This window comes from Oikopleura dioica, chromosome 2 (genome assembly GCF_907165135.1).
Source record: "Oikopleura dioica chromosome 2, OKI2018_I68_1.0, whole genome shotgun sequence".
NCBI lineage: Eukaryota > Metazoa > Chordata > Appendicularia > Copelata > Oikopleuridae > Oikopleura > Oikopleura dioica.
Genome location: NC_137292.1, coordinates 3,858,537 through 3,884,264, shown reverse-complemented (window position 1 = coordinate 3,884,264; position 25,728 = coordinate 3,858,537). Strand labels below are relative to the sequence as shown.

At 39.8% G+C, this 25,728-nt stretch overlaps 7 protein-coding genes and 2 long non-coding RNA genes across 9 annotated transcripts; 4 read left to right on the top strand and 5 right to left on the bottom strand.

The window, feature by feature from the left end:
* Nucleotides 1-1,521: 1,521 nt before the first annotated feature.
* Nucleotides 1,522-3,297, top strand: LOC145697472 (tartrate-resistant acid phosphatase type 5-like). Its single transcript, XM_081774682.1, has 5 exons — nt 1,522-2,012; nt 2,087-2,166; nt 2,202-2,889; nt 2,933-3,108; nt 3,148-3,297. Exons 1-5 carry the CDS (start codon nt 1,853-1,855, stop codon nt 3,292-3,294), a joined length of 1,251 nt encoding a protein of 416 aa, XP_081630808.1. The 5' UTR covers nt 1,522-1,852; the 3' UTR covers nt 3,295-3,297.
* Nucleotides 3,298-4,137: 840 nt separating this feature from the next.
* Nucleotides 4,138-5,630, bottom strand: LOC145698923 (uncharacterized). Its single transcript, XM_081776162.1, has 4 exons — nt 5,291-5,630; nt 4,791-5,248; nt 4,472-4,743; nt 4,138-4,432 (listed from the first exon to the last, which is right to left on the bottom strand). The coding sequence occupies exons 2-4, from the start codon at nt 4,970-4,972 to the stop codon at nt 4,200-4,202; spliced, it is 687 nt and encodes a 228-aa protein (XP_081632288.1). The 5' UTR covers nt 4,973-5,248; nt 5,291-5,630; the 3' UTR covers nt 4,138-4,199.
* A 1,546-nt stretch (nt 5,631-7,176) lies between these two features.
* LOC145699698 (uncharacterized) lies at nt 7,177-7,884 on the bottom strand. The gene is made up of 3 exons (XR_014134065.1): nt 7,792-7,884; nt 7,493-7,749; nt 7,177-7,450 (listed from the first exon to the last, which is right to left on the bottom strand). It is a non-coding gene; the product is annotated as an uncharacterized LOC145699698 (long non-coding RNA).
* Nucleotides 7,885-8,057: 173 nt separating this feature from the next.
* On the bottom strand, nt 8,058-9,644 carry LOC145699081 (carbohydrate sulfotransferase 1-like). The gene is made up of 5 exons (XM_081776329.1): nt 9,268-9,644; nt 8,898-9,167; nt 8,623-8,852; nt 8,325-8,584; nt 8,058-8,283 (listed from the first exon to the last, which is right to left on the bottom strand). Exons 1-5 carry the CDS (start codon nt 9,503-9,505, stop codon nt 8,076-8,078), a joined length of 1,206 nt encoding a protein of 401 aa, XP_081632455.1. The 5' UTR covers nt 9,506-9,644; the 3' UTR covers nt 8,058-8,075.
* A 2,432-nt stretch (nt 9,645-12,076) lies between these two features.
* Nucleotides 12,077-12,802, bottom strand: LOC145699699 (uncharacterized). Its single transcript, XR_014134066.1, has 3 exons — nt 12,692-12,802; nt 12,393-12,649; nt 12,077-12,350 (listed from the first exon to the last, which is right to left on the bottom strand). It is a non-coding gene; the product is annotated as an uncharacterized LOC145699699 (long non-coding RNA).
* An 82-nt stretch (nt 12,803-12,884) lies between these two features.
* LOC145697714 (carbohydrate sulfotransferase 1-like) lies at nt 12,885-14,544 on the bottom strand. The gene is made up of 6 exons (XM_081774929.1): nt 14,169-14,544; nt 13,799-14,068; nt 13,524-13,753; nt 13,226-13,485; nt 12,981-13,183; nt 12,885-12,907 (listed from the first exon to the last, which is right to left on the bottom strand). Exons 1-6 carry the CDS (start codon nt 14,404-14,406, stop codon nt 12,885-12,887), a joined length of 1,224 nt encoding a protein of 407 aa, XP_081631055.1. The 5' UTR covers nt 14,407-14,544.
* A 1,805-nt stretch (nt 14,545-16,349) lies between these two features.
* Nucleotides 16,350-19,651, top strand: LOC145697713 (serine/threonine-protein kinase Chk1-like). Its single transcript, XM_081774927.1, has 11 exons — nt 16,350-16,522; nt 16,579-16,654; nt 16,720-16,819; nt 17,442-17,616; nt 17,656-17,862; nt 17,934-18,121; nt 18,195-18,408; nt 18,463-18,573; nt 18,623-18,787; nt 18,831-19,238; nt 19,320-19,651. The coding sequence occupies exons 1-11, from the start codon at nt 16,350-16,352 to the stop codon at nt 19,516-19,518; spliced, it is 2,016 nt and encodes a 671-aa protein (XP_081631053.1). The 3' UTR covers nt 19,519-19,651.
* Nucleotides 19,652-20,272: 621 nt separating this feature from the next.
* LOC145700836 (long-chain-fatty-acid--CoA ligase 4-like) lies at nt 20,273-23,015 on the top strand. The gene is made up of 8 exons (XM_081778160.1): nt 20,273-20,896; nt 20,942-21,291; nt 21,338-21,554; nt 21,598-21,761; nt 21,807-22,091; nt 22,172-22,310; nt 22,353-22,567; nt 22,612-23,015. Exons 1-8 carry the CDS (start codon nt 20,317-20,319, stop codon nt 22,669-22,671), a joined length of 2,010 nt encoding a protein of 669 aa, XP_081634286.1. The 5' UTR covers nt 20,273-20,316; the 3' UTR covers nt 22,672-23,015.
* On the top strand, nt 23,015-23,965 carry LOC145700838 (adenine phosphoribosyltransferase-like). The gene is made up of 3 exons (XM_081778164.1): nt 23,015-23,255; nt 23,299-23,445; nt 23,620-23,965. Exons 1-3 carry the CDS (start codon nt 23,048-23,050, stop codon nt 23,790-23,792), a joined length of 528 nt encoding a protein of 175 aa, XP_081634290.1. The 5' UTR covers nt 23,015-23,047; the 3' UTR covers nt 23,793-23,965.
* Nucleotides 23,966-25,728: the final 1,763 nt, after the last annotated feature.

The window sequence follows — 25,728 nt, the reverse complement described above, 5'->3', positions numbered from 1 at the left end:
ACTTCTGGAGCGCCCTCGCGACTTTGCCAGGCTTTTCTGTTGAGTGTTGTTCGATTCTGACATCAAATTATGAGTATGTTCTCCTTTTTATATTCAAATCTTTATGGAAGTTTTATTCGGACTTGTTAAGTATGATTCATTTTTTGAATGAAAGGTCTCGTTTTTCAATTATTCTAGCCGTTTCTATCAAGAATCTCCTAGAAAATGCATCAAAAAAATATAAATAAAGAAAGAGGCGACTAGAATCAACAAAAATATGCGAAAATTTTGACCAAAATTTGGTCATTTTATACAATTTTTGAATATTTGATTTCTTTGTTTTCTTGAAATAAAATATTGTATTTGCTCTTTTGGATATGTTAAATTATTGTAGAAAGTGAAACTCCCCAAGATCGCTTTTTAGAAAAAGTTTCTAGAATCAGCTAATAAAAAACAACATGTCTCCGTTTTCGTTACATTGTCAGCAAACTCGTTACATTCGTTACATTTGTTACATTCGTTACAAATTCAGTATCGACCATAAAGTTCGATGGAAAAGAAAAATATAAAGAAAAGCTACCAGTTTTTGGCCCTACTTTTTGAAAAATAATTTTTGTCAGTGGGTTCGTGCTTTATTTTTGACGCTTGGAAATTGATGATCGACAAAGGTGATGAAGGTTGATATGTATTGAACCCTCATGGCTGAAAACGTGGAATTCGCACAACAACGTCAGATGACGCGATAATCCACGAGTGACTACAGTAAAACTCCTTCACTAACGAGCTCTTGATCTCGTCTACCCCAGGTCGACAGGGTGAATCTTGAAGAAAAATTGGAATTTTTCAATTTCAAAGTTCAAAATATTATTTGCGTCAGAAACATCCTTCGTCGGAAATCACCATCTAGACCTGTTTCTGTTTCAAGATATACTCGCTGCAGCACCTGATGAAACCACGGAGGTATTATCGGAAGTATTGATGGTCTCAGAGGAAGTAGACAGCCGTAGTACCAAGCTAAGTCGTTTCTTCCTTTTCTTTGACGCCTAAGAGGCTCATGATATTTTGATTATAGATCCGGTCGGTTTATTTGAGGGTTATTTGGGTCCCCGGAAACGATCATTTTTGGAGAAATCGAAGAAAAAATTGCGAAACTGGGTCATTTTTTGCATTTTGTCTAGACTCCCCCGACAGTCAGGCATTCTGATTGAAAAGAAAAGCCGAGTGCGAGGTTCGATTGACAGTATCGCTTTACTTGTAACAGCGAGAAATTCCATGGGAGCGAGCGCTAAGCCAGCTGAGCTTAGAAAAAACACAGGGTGCTTCCTTCTTATTGTTGCCACATTCCACAACAGGATTCTGAAAGTTCAACAAACTCAGAAGAAAAATAAACAAGCAAGAATTTTGACTTCTTTACAAAAGTAAATTCGAAAAATTTTCATTCATGAAAATAATTTTTCATGATACAAGATAATGTCTCTCCCCCAGAAACAAAAAAATCAAACCACATTTGAGTACGATCTTTATCGACAAAGAACACGATCCATGTCCTTATTGCCACTATACGGTCTAAAAGGATCAAGCGCATCGTTTAAAACAAACGATCTATGTATGTGCATCGCGCTAAATTATTTTTAGCACGGGTTTATGACACGACAAGCTTCTTCGGCGTAAATCATTTTTACGCGCTGGACTTGATGTTTGACAACTAATGGCCGAAATGCTCTGCTGATTTCTTTGATTATTAATCCTTTTCTTCTAAAAATAGCTGTCCTCTTTGAAATCAAGGAAGAAAACAGCGAAAATCATGAGACCCGAATCAGATGTTATTTTCTGAACTTGCCATCTTAATTCCTCAGTTGTCTAGTCGTTGAAAATGATTCTGAAGACTTCGTTTCTCACTTTGATCTTTGGAGAGGTCATACCGCCCTCTGGAAATTTCACGAGCTCAGATGGACTAACAAGAGAGACTTTTCGAATTGTTAAAAATGTTGCGACGGAGGAAATGGATTTTGTCGTGATGGGTGACTGGGGAGGTTTTGGGCTCTTGAAATTATGATAAAAAGTCACTTCCCAAGTTTTATGAGAACATAAAAAGAGCCTTAAAAAGGCCTTCCCGCGCCCTATTACACGAATAATCTTCAACTAAATGGCGCTAGAGCTCTTATGGACTACGCAATTGAGAATCCTGTAAGTGCTTTCCTCTAGAGTTTTTCTACAGTAAGCCATCTTTTATCATCCCTCTTGGAGACAATTTCTACCACAACGGGGTCGAATCGATTCGGGATCGACAATGGGAACGGACATTTGAGCTGGTTTATGATTCGCAAGAAATGATGGTTCCTTGGTACCCGACTTTGGGAAATCATGATTGGGCGATGCTACCGGCAGATACTGAAGGGGATCGAAAAGGGAATGGATGGGCGCAGATTGAGTACAGTGCTCATGGCTCTGGCAGATGGACCTTTCCAGATCTCTTTTACACCATCGAATACACAACGTCCGATGATACGAAGGTCAAAATCATCATGATTGAGACGACTTCTCTTACTGGCATTCACAGTAGCAAGAAACCAGGCCCAGATCGGACTGATCAAAACTGCAAAAACCCGTACAACTTGGACTGCGAGCTAAAACGACTGAACCCACTTTTTCCCGAGCTCGTAGAATGGGCTTGGGAATGGGTTGAAAACGAGCTTGAGAGTTCTGGCGATGTTGACTATCTGTTCGCAGCGGGACATTATCAAATTGTCGAAACTGGTGGCATCTGGGACTATCAGCTCTTCCGTCATCTCGACCCGCTTTTTGAGAAGTACGGAGTTCAAGCGTATTTTCAAGGGCACCGGCATACACATGAACATGCAACGAGATCACCAAAGATTCAACCAGAAGGTCTCGACTTTGAGCTGCCAGGTAAGGGGAAGGATCTCTTATAGAATCTCTTCTATGTTTTCAGGGTCTGTGCATTACATTACCACAGGAGCAGGAGCCCATTATGATACAGAAACAATGCTATTTGAGCAGTACTTGGGCCAGGATATTCCGACTCGATCAGGCTGCCATCCAAAATTCGAGAAACAAGGAAATGATATGGGAGAAGCTATCTGCTACTATTATTGGGCGAATCAAAATGTAAAAATCTCAAAACCGACAAAACTCATTTCTTTCTAGAGCTCTAAGCAAGAAGATGGCGGTTTCGTCTCAGTAAAAATCACAAAAGAAAAAGCGATCGTACGAATGATCACTTCCGAAACATACTCTGATGAAAATGGACGATCAATCGGACATGAGTTTGAAATTCTTCCCCGAAACAAATAAATAATCAAACCGTGATTTACTTATTGACGCAAAACTCAGAACCTGCTTTACTAGGAGGCCAAAGGTGTTTTTTGATGAGGATTAATGATTTACGATTATTATGTGGCTGACAATTTTTCTGGCGTCGCTTGGGTGGGCACTTTTCTTTTTTATTTTGAGGTCATATGATGTCTTTTTCAAAATAGTTTGGTCATTTATTTTTTAGATTTTTGAATGGAATTAATGTAATTGATCATTTGATTGGCATTTGCTTCAACAGATGCGACTTTGATCTTCAACTGAGCGTTTTCTTCTTTTTTCAATTCAGTCTGATGCTTGAAGTATTCTGCCTTTTCCGACTGGCTAGCAAGGTCTTTTTTTAGTTTTTCAATGACCATTTGCTGATTTGAAGCGGAATTTCGTTGTTGCTCTTTTAACTTTCTGTTCTGCCGTTCTAGCTCAATATTTCTTTGGGATAAGACGATTTTGTCCTGGGATAGCTTTGCTATGTCGATTCTTGATTGAAATTGAAAGTCAGAAAGCATCTGAAACATATTCCGAAAAGGTGTGTTGTCCATCGCATTAATCAGCTCTCTTGACCGGTTCTTATCGCTAAATGGCCTTAAATGCATCAACCGAGTTGATGTGGTACCTCTCAAGCTGGTCGATATCATCAGACTCAGTAGAAACCCCAGCAAAAACTGCCTCACTCAAATAACTCTCTGATTCTGATCGGTCCATTTTACTGTTTTTTTTTTCCAAATTTTCGCGGGCTTAGCCGTTTCTTTATAGATCAGGAATGACATCTTATAAACTCGAGACCGCGATCCAATGTTGAATTTATTTCTTTTTATTACAGCGAAATAGAGCCAGGATTTCTTAACAAGGGCGGAAAAGTAAATACTGTGAAAGGTCAGGAGTCAGAATTAGAGATCATCGTCTGCTTGAATGGTCAGATTGTGCATTTGAGCAACTTGGGCATTGAATTGAGCGATTTTTCGATTGAGTTTATTGTTTTCTTGCTCCAGTCTTTCGGCTTTCTCCTTGAATTTTATCAAGTCGGCTTCCATGGCTTCAAGGTTCAAGTTTTGCTGTTCGAAAGTAGCGTTGACTTCTTCTTTGTATTCATCAACTTCTCTCTCCATCTTCGCCAGCTCCGCTTTGAAAAATTTAAAAAAGGGCCTCATGAGAAAGTTACCTTTGTACTCGTCTTTTCGTCGAGAAAAATGATCTCGATCGACGGTTGCTGTCGCCAAGCTTTGCTTTGTTTCCTCAAGAGCGGTTTTCAACTTTCGGTTCTCGATCGAAAATTGTTGATTTTGGCGATTTAGAACCAAAAGTCGCTCGGCTTGCTGCGACTGATTGATTCTCGCTTCAAAATGCTGATTTGAAACAGTATGAAAAATATCTCGGAGATGATGGGGAAGACCTTCGATTGAGTTAATCTTCTCTCGTGATTCCTGTTGGTTTCTGAAAGGTCAGTGGTCTCTTCCTTGATTTCAAAGGCGTTGTTTTACCTCTTGAGTACCTCAACATCTTCTGGTTGCACTGGAACCTCCTCAAAAGACGCAGAAGAATCGGTAAAGAGGCTCTCTGATTGCGACCGATCCATCTTTGCTCGATTTGCGTATCTTTGTCTGACGACCCAGCTCTTTAGAAGGGAAATTAAGAAAGGAAAGACTGGACTTATTTGCCTCATTTCAATATTTGACTTTATTTTTGAGATTGATCATTTATTTGCAATTATTGAAGTTTTTCTTTTCAGCTTTGCTTCCGACAAGTTTGACCTTTGGCTTTTTCTTCGATGGTTGGCAGGTGGCTTCGTACTTGTATCCGCTTAGTTTGCATTCTAGCTGTGCAGTTGATCCACTTGCTGTTTCAGTGATATTGAGGACTTGGAAATTTTCCTCGGGGACTTTTTTGAAGAGCTTTGAAAAGTCATTGATTGTTGAACAGGCTTTACTCGAGCCAGAACCTTTAAAACGAAAATTATTTTTGAAGAAAAAGTGATTCCTACCGCATATGATTTCAATATCGCTCGAAACTGGCTCCTTATCCTTTTTCGACAAAAACAACTGATTATCTCTGCAGATGAGCTTTGAAATATTTGGACTGCCGCTTTCGCAAGAAATCAGAATTTCCCTGGTTCCTTTTTTGACTTTCTCTTCTGTGACGACTCCTCCCCCTAGATTCGTAAGCTTGCACCCGTCATCCTCTGAAATACAGTTGGTTTGATGAAAGATTCGGAAAGAATCATTTCTAGGTAAACTTGATGAAAAATGAGCTCTTTTTAGAGCTTATAAATCAGGGAGTATAATACAGCTTTAGAATCCTCAGAAGCTGGGGATCATTTTGACTATTGACACTTGGGGGTTTTGCTCATGCCCTGAGGGGTTTTAGGCCTTCCAAAGTCCCAAAATTTCGGCAATCTCGGTTAGAGGGTCGTAACTTTTCTTCTCCCCACTTCTGGAGAAAGCCCACTATATTAGCTTGTAGAGGAGGCTCTGACGGTTCAGAATATGTATAGAAAACCACCGGACACCTAACCCATACTCCCTGATTTATAAGCTCTAAAAAGAGCTCATTTTTCATCAAGTTTACCTAATCATTTCAAAGTTCTGTTCATGATCAAAAACGTACATATTCAAGAGCTGAAAAGTCTCTAAAAGATGCTCGTTTTTTGATTATTTGTCAAACGCCAGGCGCATATTAAAGCTAAGATTTGAATCGACACATGTCATTTTTTCTTGGACCTTGTTTAATCAATAAAATAAGACAATCAAGTCAAGCGAGAAATCGGTGGTATGCGGTCTCGTGGGATTTTAATCCTGCGAACACTGAAGTGTCTGTCGTGGGATTTTTAATCCCATGAAATGAAATATGCTGTCGTGGGTTTTTCAAAATCCCACGACAGGCACCTCGGTTGTCATGGGATTTTCAATCCCACCAAACCGCATTTCGGGCCATTCTTTTCGTGGGATTTTTTTTTGCTCAAGAATCAACAAAAAATACTTGAGTATCTAGAATTTATTTTTAAAAACTTCTTCTCCTGGAAAAAGTGAAACGCTTGGAATGCCTCTGTGTCGGAACAGTGATGAAAACGATCGAAGGAATCGTCTTTTTTCCGAACAAGGTGAAGAAAACGCTGCTTGAGCTTAGAGGAGGGAACGCATCAACAATTGAAGTCACAATAAGAAGTCAACCATCTCCTATAAGAGTAAGTTGTTAATTATATTCTGATAAATAAATTTATTTGAAAAATAATTTATAAAAACAGAAACAGTCAAAACAGCCAAAACAGTCAAAAAACAGCCAAAAAAGTCAAAAATGGGATGAATGAGTGGATTACCTAGTAAACTCTACTCCGTCTTGTTAGAATATAGGATAGTATCTACAACTTTACTAAAATTGGGATCCTTTCCTACTCTAAACCTAAATAATTGAATTAACTTTAGACATCGCTTATGACGATTCAATGATCTAACACTAATGGGGCGCTTCTTATTCCTAAAACTACACATAAAATCAAAATTAATTAATGAAAATTCACTAATTATGACCTTGATGCGGTCGATTGCCCTGATCCTCCTTGATTCCTGCAATGCTTGCTTTATCCTGCCATTCATTCTCTCAACGCAATTCGACGTTTTGTCGAGAAAAACATCTGTGTCAAGCAAAACGTCGTCCCAACAAAAAAAATCCTTGTGTTGAGAGAATCTAGTCCTAAGTGTAGCTAAAATTTTATCTATTTTACTAACCATATCTAAATTAAGCTCTCTATCTTCTAAATAAACTGTGTCCCTATTCCTAGTAATAATAAAATCTATAAACGAAACAACAAAATCCCTATGTATAAGCACTTAATCCCTGCAAATTGTATAAATATCATGAAGAGGCCCTGCTTTTAATTTATCTATCTTTATACCCTTACTCTTAAAATAATCCTTAATATTCTTACAATAATGAAAAAAAAACACGTCCTAATAAACTTATACAGTTACTTGAGAAATCGCTCTGAAGAATAATTGAATAGTTGTGGATCATGATCATGTTGATTTTTGTCAGTAGATAGTTATAGTCGATAAGTTTTTTCATGGGCTCTTCTGTTCTCTTCGATTTTTTCCAAGGCAGCTGATATAGTCATTTGATTCGGAGGAATGATCAGACCATGTTCGATCTTAAAAGTATAATTATAAAGTGGTAGAGGTAAGTCTCCTACAGCCAGTTTCAGTTAAAGTTGTGCATCCTCGACGGGATTATGACCGTATTTATTCGATGACAGTCTTCTTTCTCCTAGAGCCCAACCGTTCTTGTCGGTATCAATTTTCTTTCCCGAAAAGAAATTCTTCGTCTCGAAAAATTTTTCATCACAGTTGATATTGTGCCCGATCACGTAACGACCTTTGATGACATCTTTAACCAATGCTTCTAGTCTTGGTCAGATTACATTGCAGTAAACAGCATCATCGTCATTTTCTGATCGATCACCTTATTCTCTGTCAATATAATGATGTTTACCTTCGTCGAGAATCACTCTTCCCCTACAATTAACTATGCCAATACGTATTGGCTTGTCTTCTGAACCCCTTCAATATCTAAGGCAACGCAGTTCTGCCCGTGTATCATTTTATGCAGACTTCTAGCTGTTCACTCCGTCAGGGTCATTTTATACGCACGAGAAAAGGAAAAAGCAAATCTTAGAAGATGCCGTTACAATACGCACGTCAACGACACTTGAAGAGGGAAAATGATGCAGTCTTTCATTCGAATATTTGTTTAAATATTTAATTGAATAATATAATTTACAGATGAAGTAAAAAGTCAATGCTTTCATTTGGCACCAGCGGTTGAAGAGTATCGTTATACATTTCTTCCTTTGAAGAAAAAACGTTGTAGCCAGTTAGGCTCAGCATTTCAGCACATCCCGTCTGAAGCGGTTGAAGAAACTCGTAAGGCATTTTTCGGTTTGAATGGGCGTTTCGCCAGTCAAAAGCTATTTTCGCAGATTCCCTTAAAATAACGTAAGGATCCCCTATTGACTCCTGCCGTACCTATGTGTATCGTAAAAATTCATCTTTGACGTTTTTCCATCCAGATGGGTATTTTCGTCGATCCAAGAATCGATATTCTTGGTGAAATCAAGGTTGAACTTTTCGTAAATTTTCTTTGCATAGTTTTTGGGGTCCAAAGCTACGTCTTCGTATCGTAAAATGATCGTTCGTGAGTGCATAAAGTGACTGGAGGTGATGGTCTTGATATTTTCGACAATTTGATTGCATATTTTTATCACTTTTTTCGATATTTCGGCGCCCTAGAATTCGGTGAGGAGAAAATTATTTCGGTCCTTACCTTGTCTTTCTCGTGTTTTTGAACTCTTGAAATTCTAAGTCTACTGTTGAGCATTCCTCTTGGATCCCTGATGAGAAGAACAAACTTGAAATTTTGCGAAAAGTCGAATTCGTTGAAAAACTCAAGAAACGGCGAAATCGTCGTTATTCTGATGGTCTTGATCGCTTTGACCGGTTTCGAGTGGCAAATTCGATTCGCTTCTTGAATCAAATCTCCATCACGAGAAAACGCTAAAAAACCGCAAATAACAATTTTCTCAAAAAGTAAAAACAAACCTTTGCACGGTCCCCTTGAGCACATTTTCCTTTCCTTCGTGAAATCGTTTGGGCAAAACGGCTCTTTGCAAAATTCCTTTGTTCCATGAGCAAAGCAAAAGTTCTTCCTCCCACAACTATCCTTCACGTAAGAAGGCAATTTCGAAGAACTGTAGTCGCTGTATCTCGGCAAGTCGCAGTCGAAAATTCGCATCAGCAGTTCTTTTTTGACGTCTTCTGCTCCTGTCTCGATTCCAGCCAGGATGAGTGGCTCGAAGAGATAAAAAACATCTGAAAGAAAAAAAAATCAATCTTCATTAAAAAAAGCCGTTAGGGTTAGGGTTAGGGTTAGGGTTATCCGCAAGTAGGCCTAGCTCAGAATCTTCATTACCTTGATGCTGATTAAATAATTCTCCAGTAAATGTACTCCCGGAGCGATAGTAGGTAAATAAAACAACAGTAGATTTTTCATTATTTTCCTTCTCGCTTGAATCGATTTTTTGAACTTCTGTTTCTTTCCTTAGCTTTCTCTCCTTTAATTTGTAAACTATTCCTTCATGCAAAAAATTCAAAAACGCCCAAGTGCCCAAAATCAAAATAATGCTTTTGAGCTTCTTTTTGCTCAGCATTGTTTCGACCCAGTGGCAGTTTAATAGTTCAATCGTAAGGGTTTAAAATTGAACGCCGGCGGGCAGTTTCCGCGAAAAATGGATAATTGGAACGCTCAATGCTTCATGATTACGCGCGGGCTTTTTTTAACAAATGTAATGCAGATGAGACAGTGTGATTTCAAGGTGGCGGGAAAGAGGAAATCGAGGCTCTTCAATTTGAGTTGCCTATCAAATATAATAAAAAATCTTCATGACAGGAGACTTATTTGAGCTGGGAAAAATAAGCTAAAGCTAAAGTACATGCTTCGATGAACTGTGCCTTTGATAACGGATACGTTATCTTTAACGACTCCAACGTTACTCCAGACAAACTGAAAAATATGAAATAAAATAAGAAAATAAGGTTTTCAGAGCATTCAAATAAATAAACGAATATCTTGTTTTAAGTTTTTTTTATGATTTCTCAAGAAAATGGGCGTTTTTCGCGAGTTCCTTGCGTTGGTATGGATTTTTGAATGGATTCTACTATTAGGTACCACTCTTTTGGGTTGTCAAAGTGAGAACTGATTTTAGTCAGCCTTGTTTGGCCAAGTTACTTATCCATCCATTTCGCAATTTTTAACGCTCGAATAATTTTGATGGTTTCAAACATTGCTACTGCCATTGTCGGAATGATTTCTGCGGGCTTTGGAACAAGTATTTTTATTTCTTATTATCGACAAAGTGCTCAAGAAGAAAATTTGATCGTCAAGAAGAAAGTCTTCTATATTTTGGTAAAAAGCCAAAGAAACAAATATTTAACAAATGAATTAGACCGGGATCTTTCTCCTTCTTCTTTGCGGAAATATCATCTTTGATGGTTTGATCATTTTTGCTGTCACCGGGTCCTCCTGGAATTGGGGTGGACCGTACTGACCAGAGTGTAATATGTTCAATGTAAGGTGCTAAGTCGGGAAGAATACAGGTGAACAAGCTTCAAGGAAGGAGGATTAGACACCACGCTACCATGAATGCACGGAGATGGAACGGGCCCACCGAACTTGAGGTCCTCAGGGCTCTGATAGACTATCAGTGATAATTGAAGCTACAATTATCTGTATCTCTTATATTCAAATAAGGTGCTCAGGACTACTGCGGCATTCACCAGTTCATCAGAATTAACCCTCAAAGACTGTACTCTCAACTTAGGTACCATTAATTTTGGCCTTTGGAATAAGACGGATAAATTTGCCTATCTTCATAACTTTCGGACTGAAGCGGAAGAATCAATGTCAATATTCCTCGCATGTCTTCATTTGGTGTCTAATCCTACCCACCTGCACTTGCCTCATTCTTTCGGACTTAGCACCTCACGTTGCCCATATTACACTCTGGTCAGTCCGGTCAGCCCCCTGGAATTCTGGTCGTGACTGGAAGTTCTTAGTGCCCTTTCAAAAATTGAAGCATTCGCTGATCTTCCTGAACCTTCTCCTTCTCATTTTGGCTTCGACAACACTTTGTTTTCAGGTTTATCATTATGGGCCATAATTTATGGCAAAAGGAAATATAGACCATCTTTAGCCCTCTCGTCCCAGTAGAAGCCAAACGAATGAAGAGACTGTTACACACTCACAAGAAGAAGTATCTACAGAAGAGATGGTTTGATTTACCTCTGCTCGCTTTTTAAATAAAAATATTCATTTCATTATGTTGTTATCTCAAAAATTCTTGGACTCTCAAAGTTGTGGGGAAGGGCGCGTCCTCCTTCTCGCTCGCTTCCAGCAAAAAAGTCCTCCGCGCTTCGATCGACCAATTTTCTCACGCGCGCTCGAAAAACCTGGTGAAGAAAACGCTGCTTGAGCTTAGAGGAGGGAACGCATCAACAATTGAAGTCACAATAAGAAGTCAACCATCTCCTATAAGAGTAAGTTGTTAATTATATTCTGATAAATAAATTTATTTGAAAAATAATTTATAAAAACAGAAACAGTCAAAACAGCCAAAACAGTCAAAAAACAGCCAAAAAAGTCAAAAATGGGATGAATGAGTGGATTACCTAGTAAACTCTACTCCGTCTTGTTAGAATATAGGATAGTATCTACAACTTTACTAAAATTGGGATCCTTTCCTACTCTAAACCTAAATAATTGAATTAACTTTAGACATCGCTTATGACGATTCAATGATCTAACACTAATGGGGCGCTTCTTATTCCTAAAACTACACATAAAATCAAAATTAATTAATGAAAATTCACTAATTATGACCTTGATGCGGTCGATTGCCCTGATCCTCCTTGATTCCTGCAATGCTTGCTTTATCCTGCCATTCATTCTCTCAACGCAATTCGACGTTTTGTCGAGAAAAACATCTGTGTCAAGCAAAACGTCGTCCCAACAAAAAAAATCCTTGTGTTGAGAGAATCTAGTCCTAAGTGTAGCTAAAATTTTATCTATTTTACTAACCATATCTAAATTAAGCTCTCTATCTTCTAAATAAACTGTGTCCCTATTCCTAGTAATAATAAAATCTATAAACGAAACAACAAAATCCCTATGTATAAGCACTTAATCCCTGCAAATTGTATAAATATCATGAAGAGGCCCTGCTTTTAATTTATCTATCTTTATACCCTTACTCTTAAAATAATCCTTAATATTCTTACAATAATGAAAAAAAAACACGTCCTAATAAACTTATACAGTTACTTGAGAAATCGCTCTGAAGAATAATTGAATAGTTGTGGATCATGATCATGTTGATTTTTGTCAGTAGATAGTTATAGTCGATAAGTTTTTTCATGGGCTCTTCTGTTCTCTTCGATTTTTTCCAAGGCAGCTGATATAGTCATTTGATTCGGAGGAATGATCAGACCATGTTCGATCTTAAAAGTATAATTATAAAGTGGTAGAGGTAAGTCTCCTACAGCCAGTTTCAGTTAAAGTTGTGCATCCTCGACGGGATTATGACCGTATTTATTCGATGACAGTCTTCTTTCTCCTAGAGCCCAACCGTTCTTGTCGGTATCAATTTTCTTTCCCGAAAAGAAATTCTTCGTCTCGAAAAATTTTTCATCACAGTTGATATTGTGCCCGATCACGTAACGACCTTTGATGACATCTTTAACCAATGCTTCTAGTCTTGGTCAGATTACATTGCAGTAAACAGCATCATCGTCATTTTCTGATCGATCACCTTATTCTCTGTCAATATAATGATGTTTACCTTCGTCGAGAATCACTCTTCCCCTACAATTAACTATGCCAATACGTATTGGCTTGTCTTCTGAACCCCCTTCAATATCTAAGGCAACGCAGTTCTGCCCGTGTATCATTTTATGCAGACTTCTAGCTGTTCACTCCGTCAGGGTCATTTTATACGCACGAGAAAAGGAAAAAGCAAATCTTAGAAGATGCCGTTACAATACGCACGTCAACGACACTTGAAGAGGGAAAATGATGCAGTCTTTCATTCGAATATTTGTTTAAATATTTAATTGAATAATATAATTTACAGATGAAGTAAAAAGTCAATGCTTTCATTTGGCACCAGCGGTTGAAGAGTATCGTTATACATTTCTTCCTTTGAAGAAAAACGTTGTAGCCAGTTAGGCTCAGCATTTCAGCACATCCCGTCTGAAGCGGTTGAAGAAACTCGTAAGGCATTTTTCGGTTTGAATGGGCGTTTCGCCAGTCAAAAGCTATTTTCGCAGATTCCCTTAAAATAACGTAAGGATCCCCCTATTGACTCCTGCCGTACCTATGTGTATCGTAAAAATTCATCTTTGACGTTTTTCCATCCAGATGGGTATTTTCGTCGATCCAAGAATCGATATTCTTGGTGAAATCAAGGTTGAACTTTTCGTAAATTTTCTTTGCATAGTTTTTGGGGTCCAAAGCTACGTCTTCGTATCGTAAAATGATCGTTCGTGAGTGCATAAAGTGACTGGAGGTGATGGTCTTGATATTTTCGACAATTTGATTGCATATTTTTATCACTTTTTTCGATATTTCGGCGCCCTAGAATTCGGTGAGGAGAAAATTATTTCGGTCCTTACCTTGTCTTTCTCGTGTTTTTGAACTCTTGAAATTCTAAGTCTACTGTTGAGCATTCCTCTTGGATCCCTGATGAGAAGAACAAACTTGAAATTTTGCGAAAAGTCGAATTCGTTGAAAAACTCAAGAAACGGCGAAATCGTCGTTATTCTGATGGTCTTGATCGCTTTGACCGGTTTCGAGTGGCAAATTCGATTCGCTTCTTGAATCAAATCTCCATCACGAGAAAACGCTAAAAAACCGCAAATAACAATTTTCTCAAAAAGTAAAAACAAACCTTTGCACGGTCCCCTTGAGCACATTTTCCTTTCCTTCGTGAAATCGTTTGGGCAAAACGGCTCTTTGCAAAATTCCTTTGTTCCATGAGCAAAGCAAAAGTTCTTCCTCCCACAACTATCCTTCACGTAAGAAGGCAATTTCGAAGAACTGTAGTCGCTGTATCTCGGCAAGTCGCAGTCGAAAATTCGCATCAGCAGTTCTTTTTTGACGTCTTCTGCTCCTGTCTCGATTCCAGCCAGGATGAGTGGCTCGAAGAGATAAAAAACATCTGAAAGAAAAAAAAATCAATCTTCATTAAAAAAAGCCGTTAGGGTTAGGGTTAGGGTTAGGGTTATCCGCAAGTAGGCCTAGCTCAGAATCTTCATTACCTTGATGCTGATTAAATAATTCTCCAGTAAATGTACTCCCGGAGCGATAGTAGGTAAATAAAACAACAGTAGATTTTTCATTATTTTCCTTCTCGCTTGAATCGATTTTTTGAACTTCTGTTTCTTTCCTTAGCTTTCTCTCCTTTAATTTGTAAACTATTCCTTCATGCAAAAAATTCAAAAACGCCCAAGTGCCCAAAATCAAAATAATGCTTTTGAGCTTCTTTTTGCTCAGCATTGTTTCGACCCAGTGGCAGTTTAATAGTTCAATCGTAAGGGTTTAAAATTGAACGCCGGCGGGCAGTTTCCGCGAAAAATGGATAATTGGAACGCTCAATGCTTCATGATTACGCGCGGGCTTTTTTTAACAAATGTAATGCAGATGAGACAGTGTGATTTCAAGGTGGCGGGAAAGAGGAAATCGAGGCTCTTCAATTTGAGTTGCCTATCAAATATAATAAAAAATCTTCATGACAGGAGACTTATTTGAGCTGGGAAAAATAAGCTAAAGCTAAAGTACATGCTTCGATGAACTGTGCCTTTGATAACGGATACGTTATCTTTAACGACTCCAACGTTACTCCAGACAAACTGAAAAATATGAAATAAAATAAGAAAATAAGGTTTTCAGAGCATTCAAATAAATAAACGAATATCTTGTTTTAAGTTTTTTTTATGATTTCTCAAGAAAATGGGCGTTTTTCGCGAGTTCCTTGCGTTGGTATGGATTTTTGAATGGATTCTACTATTAGGTACCACTCTTTTGGGTTGTCAAAGTGAGAACTGATTTTAGTCAGCCTTGTTTGGCCAAGTTACTTATCCATCCATTTCGCAATTTTTAACGCTCGAATAATTTTGATGGTTTCAAACATTGCTACTGCCATTGTCGGAATGATTTCTGCGGGCTTTGGAACAAGTATTTTTATTTCTTATTATCGACAAAGTGCTCAAGAAGAAAATTTGATCGTCAAGAAGAAAGTCTTCTATATTTTGGTAAAAAGCCAAAGAAACAAATATTTAACAAATGAATTAGACCGGGATCTTTCTCCTTCTTCTTTGCGGAAATATCATCTTTGATGGTTTGATCATTTTTGCTGTCACCGGGTCCTCCTGGAATTGGGGTGGACCGTACTGACCAGAGTGTAATATGTTCAATGTAAGGTGCTAAGTCGGGAAGAATACAGGTGAACAAGCTTCAAGGAAGGAGGATTAGACACCACGCTACCATGAATGCACGGAGATGGAACGGGCCCACCGAACTTGAGGTCCTCAGGGCTCTGATAGACTATCAGTGATAATTGAAGCTACAATTATCTGTATCTCTTATATTCAAATAAGGTGCTCAGGACTACTGCGGCATTCACCAGTTCATCAGAATTAACCCTCAAAGACTGTACTCTCAACTTAGGTACCATTAATTTTGGCCTTTGGAATAAGACGGATAAATTTGCCTATCTTCATAACTTTCGGACTGAAGCGGAAGAATCAATGTCAATATTCCTCGCATGTCTTCATTTGGTGTCTAATCCTACCCACCTGCACTTGCCTCATTCTTTCGGACTTAGCACCTCACGTTGCCCATATTACACTCTGGTCAGTCCGGTCAGCCCCCTGGAATTCTGGTCGTGACTGGAAGTTCTTAGTGCCCTTTCAAAAATTGAAGCATTCGCTGATCTTCCTGAACCTTCTCCTTCTCATTTTGGCTTCGACAACACTTTGTTTTCAGGTTTATCATTATGGGCCATAATTTATGGCAAAAGGAAATATAGACCATCTTTAGCCCTCTCGTCCCAGTAGAAGCCAAACGAATGAAGAGACTGTTACACACTCACAAGAAGAAGTATCTACAGAAGAGATGGTTTGATTTACCTCTGCTCGCTTTTTAAATAAAAATATTCATTTCATTATGTTGTTATCTCAAAAATTCTTGGACTCTCAAAGTTGTGGGGAAGGGCGCGTCCTCCTTCTCGCTCGCTTCCAGCAAAAAAGTCCTCCGCGCTTCGATCGACCAATTTTCTCACGCGCGCTCGAAAAACCTCCGCTTCAAAAAATGGCTTGGATAATCATAAAAAGAGAAAACGAAGGCAGAAAATTATCAAGCTGCTTTTCTCTAGAAGCGAAAACATATTTAAGTTTTTTTGCTAAAATTTCATTTCGCTTATAAACCAATTTTTTCTCAGAATGACGGTGTACCACGATGAAATAGAGATAGAAGATATGGAATTCGACGAAGAGCTAGAAATCTACACTTACCCTTGTCCCTGTGGAGATAAATTTGAAATCAGCTTGGAAGACTTGAAAATTGGCGAAGAAGTTGCGACCTGCCCAAGGAACGAGATTCTAGACTTTTGCAAGTTTTTTTCTAGATATTTCCATTTCCATGTTGATCTTGAGAAAATCTCGTGTTCAGTTGCTCCTTGCTGATACGAGTGATTTACGACGAAGATCAGTTTGCTGATTATGAGAGTGATTCCGAAATGCCTGCTGTAGAAAACCTTGCTATTACCGCCTGATTTTATAGAAATAGATTTTAGCTTTCTTTTCGTTTTAGACAATGAAGGCGGACGACATTTTTGGCGTGGTAAAGGATGGGATTCCGACTCCATTTCTGGAGGATTGGGACTTTATTGGAAAGTTAGGAGAAGGAATCGGTTGAAAAAGGTTTTCTTTACTTTAGTAATTACTTTTGTAATTTTTATTTTAACATTTGTGTTCATAGTTTCAGCGCTTCGATGAAGCACTCTCCTTTTCGTATACACTGTATATTAACAGTATTTTATACAGATGTTGGCAGGGTGGAACGTTCGGGCAAAAAAATTGAATTTGGCCGCCCGATTAGAATTTTTTTGTCGGCGCCGCCCGATTGCCGCCCGGCTTTTTGCCCGCCCGATTTGCCCGGGCGCCGACTTTTGCCCGGAAATTTTGGCAACCCCCAATCCAAAAAATTTGTAAATTTATTGAAGAAACAGGATTAATTTGTATCCCGAAGGAAGAAAGGCACTCATGGAGAACCGAAACCGGACGTTTTTAATGAAAATTTCAGTATTTATGTCCCATTAGATGCCATTTTTTCTTCCGGGCGCCGACTATATTTCCGGGCGCCGATTTTTGCCTGATTGCCCGACTTTGCCCGATTTTTACCTCGTAAAATCGAGCCCTGCGCCGCCCGATTTGCCCGCCCGCCCGATTTTTTGCCCGACTTGCCCGGTCCGAAAGTTCCACCCTGATGTTGGTTCGTCTTCATTTCTTTCCTGAATTTTCAACCATAAAAAGGCGCTTTTGGCGATGTTCGGCTGATCCTGAATCGCAAAAGCAAAATCAAATGCGCAGTGAAAATCATCAATTGCGACGCAATGACTGAATATCAGAAGAAAATGCTCACGCGAGAAAAGAACATTCACAGAGCTGTCAAGGATCATGTCAACATCATTCGATACATCAACAGCCGGTGAGTTATTACGCCCTTCGGCTTCGACATATTTTTCAGATACGAACATGAGGTGAAAGCAATGTTCATCTTCATGGAATACGCAGAAGGTGGCGAATTATTTGATAAACTTGTGCCAGATGTGGGCATGCCAGAAGCCCAGGCGAAGTTTTACTTCGCCCAGCTCGTGTGCGGGATGAATTTCCTTCACAAAAAACAAATCGCGCATCGAGACCTCAAGCCAGAGAACATGCTTCTTACACGAGAAATGAGCTTTTCAAATAGAGACAGAGATCGCGATTTTGTAGTATTTTTTCTTTTGAAAAGCTTGAAAAAGACGGTCAATTGAAAATCATCGACTTCGGCTCGGCCACAGCCTGCATAAACAAAGGCAGATCGGAAAGATCATTCTCTGTTAGGGAACATCGTCAGGGGACGGAGGGTTACATGGCGCCAGAGCTGTTCGTTCCTGATGGGCATTATTTCCCGCTGAGGGGGGATATTTGGTCGATGGCCGTTTGTTTAGGTAAGACTTGTTTCTGTGCTCTACAATCTGTGTAGAAGTTTCGAGTTTCTTTCAATTGATTCGTTCTTTTCAGTTGCGATGCTTTCCGGTATGCTTCCATGGACGATCGCCGATCAGGAGATAGACGAAGATTACCGCGATTTCCGCCGGCATAATTACACCGAAGATCCGTGTTGGCAAAACATGTCCATTTCAGCGATGAAAATGATCGTCAAAATGCTCACGCATAATGATGCCGATAGACCCAAGATTTCCTGGCTCGCTGATGAAGTCAATGGACCGAAATGGTAAGAAATAGAATAGTGAATGGTCCATGAATGGAACTGAAACTGTTATTTCAGGCTAACGACAACTCACAAGGAGGACATTGCGTTCAAGTATCAGTTCCAAGAGCGCATTAAAATGTTCCGTGGAGAAAGATTTCAGGAGTTTCTGGGGCACAAATCAATCAGGTAAACAGCGATCTCCCCTTTTCTACCGATTCTAGCACGATGATTTTAGCCAGCCAGAGATGCTGAAACATTTCGGCGACGAAAAGAACATGACTGAATTCGACGAATTCAAGAAAGAAGGAGAAGAGAGCACATTCAAGTACATCGTCAAATTCAACGATATACAAAGCTCCACTCAAGACTCCACGCCGAGCGTTAGCCAACCCCTCGATGAGTACGCTCCTCCCTATTTATAACCTTTCAAGCCGTTTTTTCAGGATTTCATCGAAAATGCTCGCCGGATCGAGCGATAAAAAAGAGCTGGAGAGCGACCAGATTCGTGTTCCTCGAATCACGCGAGTTTGGTTTGAAAAGGCGAAGAAAAAAGAAATCATCGCGAAAATGCTCAAGCACTTCTCTCAGTACACCGTCCACGAGCAGATTCCTGAGAAGTACTGGCGCTTCGAAAGCCTCAAAAGCAAGTTCGAAGTGCGCATCATGAAGACGGGCGACATCTACATGCTCGATTGCAAGCGATGCAGAGGCTGTGGCATCCAGTTCAAGAGGGTCTTCAGAGACTTCAAGGATGCGCTCGATGAACTGTTGCTGAAGAAGAATATCCTACCCCATCAGCAGATTACTTATCAGTTAGGAAAAATTAAATTGGGAAAGAACCAAGAGCATGAGTACGCGCATGAACACACTCATTTATCTTTCATTTACTCACATTTTTGACATCCATGCCTCTATTAAAAATATCTTTCTAGAGAACCTGGAACATCTGAGAGCTCTCCCCTAGCCACTCCTCCTACCGAAAAGGAGAACAAGCCAGTTTCTGGAGCAATTCCAGCTCCAACCAATCTTCCCGAAAGCGCTGTTGCGAAGCACAAGCTGGAAGGGGATGAAACGAAAGCTGCTGAATCCGATGAGCCACCAGCTAAACGAGCAGCTCTTCAGGAAGCTTAGATTTTTTTCATTAAAAAAGTGCTTTGTAAAATAATTGAAAAAAGCGCCACATAATCCGAATTTCATTTAGTTCCACTGCCAGTTATCTGAACAGAAATATAACGACTGAAAAGACAAAATGTCTGTCTGAGTCTTTGAAAAGTTCTGGTGACAAAATTGTCGTCACATGACCAGCTCGGTCATATTTTTCTCGAGCTCTCTTGCTATCCAACACATTTTTTCAGACAAAGAATCGAAAAATGACAGTTGTAGGAGAGATCGTCCATCACACAGCAGACCTTATTGCTTTTGCTTGGGGATTCGTCACTTACATTCCATGGTTCGTCGTAAGCGGAGCTGGCTACAAGGAACGGATACTAAATCTTGATAAATTGATGCTTCAGTAGTCTCACTTTCATTAACTTTTCCCTTTTCTTTTGTTCGGGTAACAGTGAATGGATCTACTGAAGTTTTTTTTGCTTGACGTTATTTTATTAATATCAAGAGAATCATGGGAAGAAAAACAGCTAATTTCAAGCTCACGGATTCATCTTTTGCATTTGGAATTCAATATTTTGTGAAGAGTTTTAATTAAGTCTAGGTAAAGGATCTGTGATCTCTAATTTTGACAACGGTAGTGAACTCAAAAACAAAACAGTGAATGCTTCATTTTAAAATTTATTGTAATGGTTGAGGTTATGATTGAGTTTTATACTGTCTTGATAAGAATCGCCACCCAGTGGCCACATCTGGCGAAAATAATGGAACGAACTAACAATATAAAATTTGAGAATAAAAAGTATCCGATAAAAGCTCAGCATGAACCGCCGCCTGAAGTCCCGGGAGATCAAGCCCGCTGTCCGCCGAGCCGTAGAAAACACCGTGCTCATCCACAACTTTGACCAGAAACATGACAATCTCGTCGACGCCTTCCGAGCTGCCACTGCTAGATTCGGCGCCCGACTCGCCATCGGCCGACGAGAGCTTCTTTCCGAAGACGACGAAGTCCAGCCAAACGGTCGAACATTCAAGAAAAACACCTACGGCGACTACCACTTCAAGACTTTTTCCGAAATGGAAACGCTCGTCAACAATGCCGCTGCTGGTTTCGCCGCTCTTGGGCTCAAGAAAGGCGATAAAGTCGCCCTCTACATGGAAACTCGATCCGAGTGGATGATCGCTGCCCATGCTGCTTTTCGCGCTGGCCTGACTGTAGTTACTGTCTACGCTTCGCTTGGAGAAGATCGAGTTATTGAAGCTATTGAGGAATCGGAGGCGAAGGCCTTGGTTTCTTCCAACGCTCTTCTTTCCAAGTGTGTCAAGCCCGTAGCAGATGCTATGCAGGGACAACTCCAGCATATCATCAACTGCAAAGATGAAAACAACGCGCCTTGCCCTGGTAAAACTGATTTTTAAAAAACTTTTAAATTATCAATTTTCCAAGCTCTTGAATCCCTTGACGCTTCCATAACCATCACAGCTTTTGGAGCCCTTTCACTAACTGATGCCTCAACTTTCGAAGGTCCAGAAGTCACGGGAGACGATCTGGCCGTTATTATGTACACTTCTGGCACGACTGGAAAAGCTAAAGGCGTCATGATTCTTCACAGAAACCTCTGCGCCGCAATTGGAGGCTTGACTTCTCGAATCAAGCTTTCTGGCATTTCTTTCGAAGATGATGTCTACATTGGTTATTTGCCTCTTGCTCACGTTCTTGAGCTCGCAGCGGAGAATACCGTCCTGCTTAACGGCTCAAGAATTGGATATTCTAGCCCGCTCACGCTCTCCGACAAGGTCAGCTTCGAGTCTTCTCCTAAATCTTCTTCAAACAAAATTCTAGAGCGCAAAGATCAAAACCGGAACCATGGGCGACGCTCGTGCTCTCCGACCAACCTTGATGGCCGCCGTCCCTGAAATTTTGGAGCGAATTCGAAAGAATGTCGACCAAGTTGTAAAGCAGGGCTCTCCACTCAAGCAAGCGATTTTCAACTACGCCTACAACTACAAATTGGATCAAATTGAAAACGGTGGCGACTCTCCTGTCCTCAACAGACTCAGTACGTTTTTCATTGACAGCCCTTTTTTCATGGAGCTTTTTAGTCTTCAAGAAGACAAGAGATCTTCTCGGTGGTCGATTGAAAGCTATGATTGCTGGTGGAGCTCCAGTCGAAGCTAAGACTCAGCAGTTCATGTCGATTTGCATGTCCTGTCCTTTGATCATCGGATACGGCTTGACTGAAACTTGCGCCGCTGGAGCAGTCCAGGTAAGAACACCATCAATTTCTCATTGATACATTCTCCGTTTTCAGGACGCGTACGATACCTCTAATGGCCGAGTTGGACCCCCTCTTGGTTGCGCTGAAATCCGACTGATTGACTGGGAAGAAGGCAATTACACCATCAAAAACAAACCCGCTCAAGGAGAAGTTCTCATCGGTGGCCCTCATGTTACCGCTGGCTATTTCAAGATGCCAGAAAAGACAGCTGAGGATTACTGCGAGATTGATGGATTGAGATATTTCCGAACTGGTGATATTGGAGAATGGGATCATGATGGCGCTCTCAAGATTATCGACAGAAAGAAGGATCTTTGTTACGGTTTCACGATTTTTACAGGATCGATTCCTTAGAATAGAATTTAATCGAGTAATTTCGTTGTGAACCCGATTAAAGTAAAATGCGACACGGTGAGTACGTCGCTTTGGGAAAGGTCGAAGCCGCCCTAAAAACCAGTGCCGCTATTGCAAATGTTGTCATCTACGGCTCTGGCGCTATTCTCATGCCTATCGCCATCGCTTGTCCTGTCGAAAAAGGTAGAAGTCATCTCTCTTATTCCATTTTAACTCCATTATCAGTTGTGCGAGAATGGGCGGATGAAATCGGCGTCAAGGGCGATCTCGTCGAAATCTGCAACGATGAAAAAATCGTGAAGAAGATGATGGAAGAGATTCAAGCCACGGCTAAATCCGCTTGCTTGTCAAAGTTGGAAATTCCCAACAAGGTTCACATCGATGGAAGCTTCGAGGCTGGCTGGCTTCCTGACACTGGTCTCGTTACTGATGCTTTCAAGGTAATTCTTGAGCCTTCTATTTCCTTTTTGACATTTGCTTTTAGTTGAAGAGAAAGCAGCTTAATGAACATTACGCAGATGTCATCGCCAGATTGACAGCATAAAACATGTAGAATGACGAAAACCTATTTTCATTCTTTTTTCATCACTTCACAAATCGTCTGTCAACTGGAAAAAACTTCGCCATTATCACATTTTCACGGTCACATGAATCACGATCATAAATTTATACCCTGTAGCATTTTTTAACTCACAATCGTTTTCCAAATCGTAATTTTTCTTTCTTTCAAGTTGTGCATTCTGAAACTTCAAAACTTCAAAGTAGCGCCTAATAACTAAACCAGCGTTTTTTTACCTTTGCGCAGATTTTCAATATTGAATTGTAAAAATCAAGTTCAAATAATACGCTTTTGCTTCAAATACAAAATAAAACAATCATTGAAAACAACATGGCCACCTTTTTAATTCGTAAAAACAAGAATGGAAGAAAAGCTAAAGCAGCTAAATGACTGTATGACGGATCATCCCGATTTTCCGAAACCAGGAATCGTGTTCAAAAATATCATGCCGCTCTTTTCCGACCCGGAAAGAATGAAACTTCTCGGAGATGTGTTGGAAGAAACGATCAGGGAAAAGTTCCCAGGATGCACCAAGCTTGTCGGCCTCGAATCGAGAGGATTTTTAATGGGCAAGTTAGAAAAAGAAATGGACGATTAAACGGTTGATTTCAGGGATGGCCGTGGCTTCTAGATTAGGAGTCGGTTTTGTCCCGATCCGTAAAAAGGGCAAGCTCCCTGGGGAAGTGGTGCGACAGGAATATACGCTTGAATACGGAACTGATGTGGTTGAGATTGAGAAAGCGTCTCTAGAAGCTACTGGTAAGCTCAATGAAACACCAGAACGACTTTTACATTGACTTAAATACAGATTTTCGTCTCCATCTATCATTGATAAAGACCGGTCACATTCTCTATTTCGGTATATTATTTTCACAAACTTCGATAATATGCATTAGTATTCCTAAATGGCTAAAAGTTTTTATACTTTTTCAGACAAAATCGTCCTCATCGACGACCTGATCGCCACCGGAGGCACTATGAAAGCAGCCGTCAAACTCATCGGCTCTACTGAAGCAACACTTGTCGGCGCTTTGTGCCTCATTGAAATCGACTTTTTGAAGGGAAAAGAAGGCATTGACAACTTCGTTTCCCTAATCCACATCTAATTCTCGAAGTTCCACTCGACCTTGCCTTGATTTTTGGTCCTCTCTTCTGATCTTCGAAGATTTCTATCAGCTCTATTCAACTTTCGCTCAATGATGATCATTTATTAGCCTTACAAATTAGCTTATTCTCTGACAACCCATTGATTATCTGTCAATTCAGTTCTGAAACCTTTCTATTTAATAAATTATTAAATAAAACTTTGTCGGTGTTGACCTCTCATGAATGATGATTGAAATTTATTTTTTTTTTGGGACGCGTTTCGGTCTCAGTGGACCTTCGTCAGCCCTAAGTACAGATTTTAAATGAAAGTTCAAAAACAGGAAAAACAGTCTCTCACCTAGAGTGGACAATTTCGAATGAAGGCAGAGATTGAAAACATAAAAACATAATTCGCTTTCGCGGGCAGATGTAATGGAGCGCCAGAAGAAAGCGAATTACTTAGCGAATTTAAAGAATACTGCTGAGCTTAAAGACAGTTTTCTTAAAATTCGTGACAAAATTGATTTAGATAAACATACTATTATTTCTTTAGACATAAAGAGTATGTTTCCTTCTCTTCCCATTAAAGAAATAAGCAAAATAGTAGTAGATCTTATTTATGCTAACCCACAGTCATATTTTTGTCCGGAGGAATTAGAAGACGGACATGTTTCGGAGTTCCCGGCAAGATCCGATTTTCAAAATTTAGTAGATACTGTTCTTTTCAAGCTTACAAGCTTTAGCACGCCAGATGGATTCTTTAGACAGAAAGACGGATCAGCTATGGGGTCGAAGCTTTCCCCTATTTTGGCAGACATTTTCATGCACACTTTGGAGACCCCGTTTTTCGATCAATTGATAAGAGAAGGTAGAGCCATTTTTATCCGGAGGTACGTGGACGACTGTGCCCTTATTGTGCAAAAATCGGATATACAGTATATTTTTGAAAAGGCCAATAGACTTCACAAAAATATCCAATTTACCAAGGAAGAGATGGTTGATGGCAAACTTGCATATTTAGACACTGAATTCAGAATTCATAAGAATGGAATTGAGATGTTTCATTATGAAAAGAAATCCTCGAAGGATTTCCTTCCCAATTTTCGCACAAATGTAGCTCCTAAGTCACAAAAGATCAGTCTCTTAGTTGGGCATCTTCATAGGGTGAAAAATGCTTCATCCTGCGAAGAGGCCAAAACTGAAGGTTTCCGAAAAGCCAAGAGGAAATTCATTCTCAATGGATATCCACCAGGTTTGGTCGATGATAAAATAAAACTCCTTGAGAAGCCCAAAAATGATAAAAAAGTGGAAGGGGAAATAGTTCACAATTTTTGCGCAAGCTTTACTGGTCCCCGGTGCGACAGTATTGGCGGCAAAATGCGTGCTATTCTTAAAAAAGTTACCCCGAAGTTCTTTCTGAGACTTTGTTGGAAAACAGTGAGAATAGAACAATGTTTGCACCCAACCTGGAAGCGCCCGGTACCAATTGAGCAGAAAAGTGGAGTGGTGTACCATTTCCAATGTCCATGTGGGAAAACGGATTACCAGGGGGAGACAAAAAGACAGCTTGGAACTAGAATTCGTGAACATTTTGAGCCACGTTATCGTAGTCCTATGTTTTTCCACTCTTTGAAGTGTCCAAAATTCAGAGAGGAATATGATAAATATCTTAGTGAGCCAGACACTCCAAAATACAAGCCTACTACATCGAGAGCGTTAATCAAAACCAAATTCTGTTTCGAAAAGAACTTTATTTCTGTTATCTCCAACCAACCGTACTACAAAGACCGTGTCCTTTGTGAAGCGTTTTCGATCAAGTTAAATGATCCTTGCTTGAATAAGCAGATCAAATTCGCTGAAGTTAAATTTCTGTAATGGAGCATTTGTAATTCGCTTTCTTCTGGCGCTCCATTACATCTGCCCGCGAAAGCGAATTATGTTTTTATGTTTTCAATC